The sequence below is a fragment of the Protopterus annectens genome, chromosome 3.part1, assembly GCF_019279795.1.
Source record: "Protopterus annectens isolate FY-2018-M chromosome 3.part1, PAN1.0, whole genome shotgun sequence".
Lineage (NCBI taxonomy): Eukaryota > Metazoa > Chordata > Ceratodontiformes > Protopteridae > Protopterus > Protopterus annectens.
In genome coordinates, this window is record NC_056732.1 from 1,115,317,666 (window position 1) to 1,115,326,212 (window position 8,547).

General features: G+C 38.6%; 1 protein-coding gene across 1 annotated transcript in view; it reads left to right on the forward strand.

Moving 5' to 3' along the window:
- Window positions 1-8,020, forward strand: part of LOC122797754 (DENN domain-containing protein 3-like) — a 1,015,730-nt gene extending 1,007,710 nt beyond the window's left edge. The window contains exon 18 of the mRNA XM_044066279.1: window positions 7,887-8,020. Within this exon, the coding sequence (XP_043922214.1) occupies window positions 7,887-8,020 (134 nt within the window). The remainder of the gene's footprint in view (window positions 1-7,886) is intronic.
- Window positions 8,021-8,547: the final 527 nt, after the last annotated feature.

Consider the following 8,547-nt stretch of genomic DNA (forward strand, 5'->3'; position numbering starts at 1 on the left):
GCACAGTGTCCTGGGTTCAAACGTTATCATTGTATTTTATTTTACTACTGTCCAGACAAGTTAGGGGGCGTGGCTGTGTGTAAGCAACTTTGCTCTACATTGCTCCATGTTGCTCGACGGTGCTCTGGTTGGCGCGCTGGGTAAAGCACTATTTAGCTATGGGCAACTATTTTGCGCTGGGTAAAGCGCTATTTAGCTATGGGCAATTATTTTGCGCTGGGTAAAGCGCTATTTAGCTATGGGCAACTATTTTGCGCTGGGTAAAGCGCGAGTTACCCAGGGGCAACTATATTGCGCTGGGTGAAGCGCTGCTTAACTGCAGGCAATTTTATATTGGGATCCTTTAAAATATTTATTTTATTCACTGACACATTGGCCATTTCACTGCTTTTTAGTTATGTTTAAACACATATGTTAGGTATTATTCCGTGTACTGATTTAAAAAATAAATACAAAAGTTAGTGGTGGGACTCAAACTGTGAATGCCTGTTCTTTGTGTGAACGCTGTACCATTATGCTATTGCTATTTCGTGCGATTTGCATTAACATTCTTTCTTATGCCCTTCCATGTCAGACTTGCTAACTATAGCTAAGCAATGGGCACACCCACGCAAATACGGGCAGTTATATCGTTGATTTAAAAAAAAATTATAATTATTTACTTTATATAAGTGTGATGGGGGTTTACAGTATCAGGGTATGTGTTGTTGGCTGCAAGTACATTTGAGCTAACTCACTCTTGTGTGTTGACATTTTGCTTTTTAATACCTTGCAGGGGCGGGCACATTTAAACTGCTCGGCAGTCGGACACGCCCCTGCTTTTCTACTCAGTCCGTGTAAGAGTTACAGTTGAGTCAGCATGCTCTCATGAATATTCATGGCATGCTGACGTCAAACCTTTCAACTGCAGCCTTCGAGTAAGACTTATTAAGTCTTACACGGAGGATTAGTAAATCCGGGGGTCTGTCTTTCATTGTTAAAAGACATTTGAAAACTTTTTTATGTTGCTCAGTAACAATGGTGTTTCTTGCTCATCCATGGTAAAAAATATTTCTTTTTGTTGGAACTCATTTCAAAAGCGACAGATTTTTCATTTGTCTGAGCCAGTTTAGTATAAATTTTATCCCAGCAAATACTGATATCCGGTGAAGTAAATTCATGCAGTTAAACCCAGATTTGCAGGTGGTAAGAAATAATTTCATTGTCAGGGTGGTAGAATTTTTTATTGAGGCATTTCTGATGATTGTTGGCACAGCCTCAGTAGCCGGTTCTCAACTAAGGGTGATATGGTTAGAATAACCAAGCTTAAGACACAGTTAGATCTTAGAAACGTAAATTGCAGTTGATCCATCCCCATTGAATATTTTGTTATTGTGAGTAGGTTGATCAGTAATTTGGTTTGTACCAAGTTAGGTAAAATGATCCAGAATAACCCTGTCAGTGAAGTTGATGATGCAAGTGTATTCAAACAGACAGAAGGGAGATGTAAGTCCCCCTCAAGCATTATACTGTTCAGCAAGAATATCCCAGCATGTTTATTATTATTTATTTGTCTTTATTGACCAAGAGAGTCCAACTGGGCAAAGCCCATTTTCAGCATAGGCTTGGGGAGAAAAGATCCAGCAAATACATTTAAGTTAAAAAAAAAAAAAAAAAAAAAAGTTTTACAAAGCTACATTATAGAGACAGTTCCTAGCTATCTAGATGCAGCATATCTATCTGAATAGAAGCTAGATTTCGCCCCCCATTGCAGCTTGGTCTCCATACGTTTTTTTAAACACCTTTATTAAATTATCACTTAAGAGAATGGTAGAACATTTACAGGAAATACCACATTTTGCCTGTGTAATATTTTAGTGACTGCTGTAACATCTGTGAGAGTTGCATTATTTAGAGAAAGTGTTGCAAAGACTTGCAAATAGATGTTTATATTTTAAAAGAAACATTTTTAACAAGGGTGCAACACTTTTGACATATAGCAGCTGCATATGATTTGTATCCCATGGATACTAAAGTAAAAACCATTTTGGAGGTTCTGTCTCATACAGATGTTACCAAACTGATCACATTTGGATTTATGTAATTATAAAAGATTCTTATGAAGTCTAGCAGCCGTGTTAAAACATTTGAATTATTTGCTATGCAGCAGTATACTGCAGACTTGGGAAGAAGATCAGGAAATCAAGTTTCAAAAGTTATAAATGTTGCTATAGTATGCTGATATACTTGTTCTTTATACAGCTGACAAGCGTTGCTTTCCTGTGTTGCTCCCATTACTTTAAAAGAGCCGTGATTTCACTAATAGGTTTAGTAAGAATTGTGCATTGATTAGTCGGAATATATTACTATTTCTAAAAAACTATAGAGTTTAATATATCGTGTCAAATGTGGATGTTAGATTTTGTATATCACTGCATAATGGAATAAAAAAAGTAAATGCTGAACTGCTAAAGAAAAATGTGTATCCCAGTTTGAAATATACCAATATAAAGTACTAATCCTAACTATTAGAGGTGGGCAATTCTTGTGGAGTTGAGGAGTCTTAATCCTTCAGCAGGGTCATCCTATAAAGGTGGGCATTTATTGTGGGGATTTGGAGTCATAATCCTTCAGCAGGGTCATTCTATAATGGTGGGCGTTTGCTGTGGGTATGTCAAGTTACAATTCCTCAGAAGGGTCATTCTGTAAAGGTGGGCATTTATTGTGCGGATGTAGAGTCATAATCCCTCAGCAGTGTCACTCTAGAAATTTGAAAAATTTACATCAAGTTCATATGGGAATTTCCATAACAAAAGGCATATCCAGATCTTCTGCATGGGACCTTGGCTTGAATCAGAATGTGAAAAAGGATGTAAAAGATGCGTAATGAGTGTCTACCAGCAGTGTCCTACTGCTGCATGCACTTCTCCAGCTTTGGAAATGGCCTGGAAAAATATTTACAAGACTGCATATGGGCTATGCTGGCCCATTCCTGGAAAATGTTTTAGTTTTGACAGATGCACATTCAAAGTGAAGAAATATGAATGTCATAAGTTATGCTATTTACCATAAAGCATGCTTCCATTGAAAAAATAAGGCAGATTTTTATCTATTTATCTGACGTTTGGTAACTGGGTAAGTGGGCTGTTCAGTTCACCCTTTTCAGCCATGACCCAGGCTCCAGAGGAGCAAAGTACATAATACAAACTTGATAACAAAAGTGAAAATATATCTTGCATCATATGATAAAGTAAATACAGATAGTGGTAGCAAGAAACAAAATATTCAAAATATTTCAAGCAATATTAGAACTATGGACAATATTTACAGTATTTACAGGGTGGAGTTCTGTTAGTAGAGCTATAGCTATATGTAGTACTTGTTAATATTCTAGTTAAAGCAAGTCTCCAAGCCTACAGCAACTTATTCAGTGTTGAGAGCACCTACTGGGACTTTCTTTTAGAAGATGTTCCTTCAGTTTGGCCTTCAAACCATCCAGTGCTATTTCAGAATGTATTTTTCCGAGTAATTGATTCCATGTTGTTGGCCAGAGTTTAGTGAAGGCCCTTTCTGCTATGATAGTGCCAAAACATGGTCTCATAAAAGTAGTGCTGTCATCTTGACTTCCTCTCAGTATGTATGATATTTCTTTTACTTGTAAGGTTGGTTTTATTGGGGGCATTGCTCCAGCATGATAATTTTGAACAATTAAGTGTTGTGTAGCATAGTAGCTCAGCTAGTATCAAGTAGCCAATGAACTCTTTTTAAGAGATCACAGTGGTGGCTTTACTGTAATGGTATTTAACAAATGCTAGTATATAGTAAATGGGTTTTATTTCAACAGTGTAGGATGTGAAGAATTTATGAAATGGAATTTGTCATATAATACCTCCATTTCGTGCTTTGTCTGATTGCAGATATGATATTCAGAAATGTGTAGGACTTATGCAAAGCACCAGTTAGTATCAATTTTAACTTAGTTTCACAGAATGTCACAAGATGTTCCTCTCAAATGCACTTAAAAGCAAGGACACATATTTGAGGTGTATAACTAGCCAATTAAGCCACAGTCTGTGAAACAGGTAGAAATTTAAAAAATGTCTTGCATTAATTAGCACTTTGCATAAGTGCTACATGTTTCTGAATACCTCCCAATCAGTCATAGTAATGTGTTCCATAATACTTAAACCAGTATTACAGCAGAGAGGGAGACCGCCTAGTATCTTGTGTCAGTTGGTTGATTTCGTTATCAGCAGGATTACAGAATTATCTTTTGTTAGTTGATTGGCTCGCACCTTATGATTAGGATTGATTTTATAACCCTAGTATTACATTACATGTGATGACCCTGTTGTTAAACTGAGACTGATTTTAATATTTTGTTGAATAATTTAAGTAAGTAAATGTAGGGACTGCATTTGCTGTAACAGTACAGTGTCAGTGTTTTCTACAGTATTGTTGTGAATAAGCTGATGGAACCTTCTTATGGGACCTTCTTTGTGTATACATGTTGCAGAAACTAGAGTCTGAGCTGTTCCCCTCCTCAAGTTTTTAGATCATTTTGTTAAAAAAATATGATAAGAATTAGTAATCAGTGCAGAACAGCAAAGTGAACTTCTATTAATAGTAAGCAGGACTAGATTATTCGTTCATTTTAACCCTCTTCTGTTGCTGATGGTTGGGGTGCAGGAAGCTGAGCAGGACAGACCTTATTTCCCTATCCCCAGTAACAGTCTCATGCTCATCTTATGGTAGATGAGAGCTGCATTCTCCCCAACAGGTTCTGGATCTACCTCAGAATGTTATCTCGTTGAGCTGTAGCTGGTACAATTCCCGTAGGAGATATACATGGGGTATTCTGATTAGGTGCTCAGACACTCTCTCAACCAGCACAGGAGTGTCTGCTCTCCAGATTCTCCCAGATTGCTAAGCTTCTCACTGTGTCATGAAGAGTAAGCCTAACAACATGGTGAAGGAATGTCATTTCCCCCAATGATACCTGTGATTCATTCTTTTGGTTGCTCCCTGAAGACTGTTGTCATATGTGATGGTGGTACAGAGTAGCGGATAAACTGAGAGCTTCATCCTGTGACTCAGCTCTTGTTTCACTACCACTTTTCAGTACAACACCTGCAGTGCTGCCACCATTGTGCCTATCTGTTTGTCAGTTCCTGATCTTCTTTAACCTCTTTCTTGAAAAAGACCCTACAGTACACAATCTTCTCCATTTGGGGCAGCTCATACTCTTTCACTGGCAGAGAGTGAACTACTCGTGTCAGAAGAGAAACATGACTTCTGATCTGAAGGTGCTGATTTTTACACTCACTAGAAGACAATGCCATGCACACTGGAAATTTGTCACCTGAGGCCAGTAGAACATCATCTGCAAATGACAAAACAATGTCAGTGGCCTCTGGCTGACTAAATCTGCAGGTGATTGCAAATTAGGAGTTGTCATTGAATCTCCCACTGACACAAATGTTTCTCCAGGAAGGGCTGACCCAGACAGACAACTGGTGCCAGAGCCATGGACTAAAACTAAATAACAAGAAATGCATAATAGTATACTTTGGGAAGTCATCCACCCCTGGTAACTGTTATATTGACAACACACCCCTAAGAGTTGACCCAGTAGTCGGGGACTTGGGGGGACACACATACAGTAATCTAGCCTTTGACCATCACATGTCTACAGTAATGAGGAAATCATTCTATGTTGCACAACTTATAAACAAATGTATGGCATCCAAGTCCAAGGAAGTCATTGTTCCACTGTATTCGGCATTCATCATATCCATCATTGAGTACAATGCCCCCTTTGATAATTACCTAACCAGGCATATCCAACAATTGGAATGTCCACAGAAGTTCCTCACTAAAAGAATACAGAGTGTAAGTAAATGTCCTATGCAGACCACTTCAAGGCCCTATCCCTGTATTCTGTCTCCTACAGGCTGTTGAGGGGAGATCAATGCCTGGTATACAAGGCATTATCAGACACCACTCTGATGGACCTCCTGCACATCTGCAAAACAGCACAAAAATGACCCATTCTAAACACTTAAAATTTGCCTGTTATATAAATAGGACCTGCTGGACAGACGTGTATATCCCAGAGGCTACTCTTTCTCTGGAGCAGGCTCACCATCCATGTGAAGCAGAGTTCCTCCATAACCCAATTCAAGTGTAACTTGGCTAATTAGATGGGGGACACAAAATTCATCCCTGGTTTGGCACGTATGTTTCTAATGAACACAGGCAGCCTGTAAATAGTTCATCTCACAGGCCTCTGCTTATAAATGTTTCACCTCCCAAACCCCTGCTTACACTAAGGGTACCAGAACTTGTCAGAGATTTGGGATGCAAGGCTAGGTTAAAAAGGCCCTTGTGGTCATTAGCCCAGTGAACACCTATGAACCTATAAACTTATGAACCTATGATCTTTATGTCTTCAAGCTCGATAGTCACCATACTTCACCTTATTGATATTCCTGCTCGTGAGCATAATGAGCAGAAAGGGAGGAAACACGCATCTTTGGTGAAGTCTTACACCCACTGTGAACATAATGTAAGACAGCAAATGCATGCCTTTCTACTGTTACTTTTATTGTTTTTCCATTCTTATTGTATTTTTCACACTTTCTTATGAACATTTAGGGACTGATTCAGAACCAACTAGAATGTGGGTCACCACTCCAGAACCCATCACTATTCTCCCCTCCATTTACTAGGATGGGCTGAGCTCAAGCATCAGCTGTACTTTGTAATCTGAATACCTAAGTGCCCATCCTGGATGAGCATCATTAACAGGTGTCAGTCATTATGCTGCTTAAGGTTGTCTTTCCTTCTGACTTATTTTTTAAGTCCATATATCACTTCAGTTGCACAAATTACCCTGTGTTTGTAAACAAAACATGGAATAACATCCCTCCTATCCTTAAGCAGACTCTGTCCACAGTGATCTTAAAACAAGTGCTAAAATCTACCTCAGGAATTACTGAGTAACTGATTGAGTGAATTATTGTAAGTGTATTTTAATACCGTGTCACTTAGAGTTTATTTTATTGTAAATATTTTTTAGCAAGCTGTTTTAATGTAAACATGACTCAGTCATGATTGCCTGTACAGTTGTTTCAGTCCACTTCTTGTTGATTCTTGGTTCTAGTTCTGTTGTGTTATATACATCAGTGTCATTGTAATTGGATCATTTCTGCCTTGGACCCCAGTGAAAATGGGCTATTATGAATTGGCCATTCCTAGTCAAAGGATGCAAATGAATCACTAAATGAGTGTCTTAAGCCACAGAACACAGGCACAACTCTCACTCAACAAGTGAGTGGACTGAATCTCATGTAGCAGTGACCCTTGTGCCCCATAATGTTGTAGATCTTCCCCAATACATTTTGATACATAGTCATGTGCCTTCTCCAGGTACACAAAACACATTGTTGATGTTGACAGTATTTGTAGGTTCTCATAACACCTCCTTTATCTGTACAAGGATAAAAAAACTGACGCCTTGATTGAGGGCCAGGATGAAATCTGCATTGTTCTTCCTGGATCTGAGGCTTGGTTATCAGATGAAGTCTCTTTCCCAGCTCCTTTCTCTGTAGGCTTTCTCTCCAAGGATGGTAAGCATGATGTCTCACAACTGGAACACACCCTCCTGTCCCTTTCGTGGAAATGAAATTCCAAAGAGTTTTGTACGAGTGGAATACTCTGCATACATTGATTTAATAATGCTTAACCAAAAAAATGAGATCAACTCTTAAGCTTGAGTTTTTGTAAAATAGTTTTTGTATTATCTTTGGACTCAATGAGAAAGTAATTATTTTTCCCTGTTGCTGTAAATAGTTTAACAGACATTTTTTCAGACAGGTGTAAAGGCTACTCTCTCCTTTTTACAGTGCAAGAAATTGTTCCAAAAACAACAGCTGAAACTTTAAAGCACAAGATTAATCCATCCTTTGGACAGACCATTCCCCAGGCTGTGGATGTCCTGCTCTGCACTCCAGGTAATTTGCTTCACAGTATTAGGTAACATAATAGAATGTTGGTTCTTAATTACCCTATGTATATTTTCAAATCAGGGCTGTTTTAAGATTTCTGGAGCAAAAAAAGTTTCATGTTGCTTATGTAGTTAATTTCTTTTAGTGGGCAGATTAGACGCTATCCGGTTCGATTCTCAGCTAGAGTATCTTCTGCGTGGAGACGTGTGAATGGGCTTACCTTCGTTGAAGGTTGTGCGTCAGGGCTGGCAACTTGGCACATAAAAATCTACTGCCAATCATTAGCGGACTGGAGTTCCACTGTGGCAACCCCTAACTGGAAAAAGCTGAAAGACACAACAACAACAACCCCAGAAAAATTCCATTCTCCATTTTCACATAGCTAATGAGACTAGAAGACAGCCAACCAGTTGTCTAGTAAATACAAATGCAGGGAAGAAGCCCCTTTTCACTCCTTATTTATGTATTGCTTCCTCAGCTAACTAACTTACATAGTGATACATTGATTTAGGAACATGGCATTTGTCTACTTACTGTCATATGTGTGTGTATATGTACA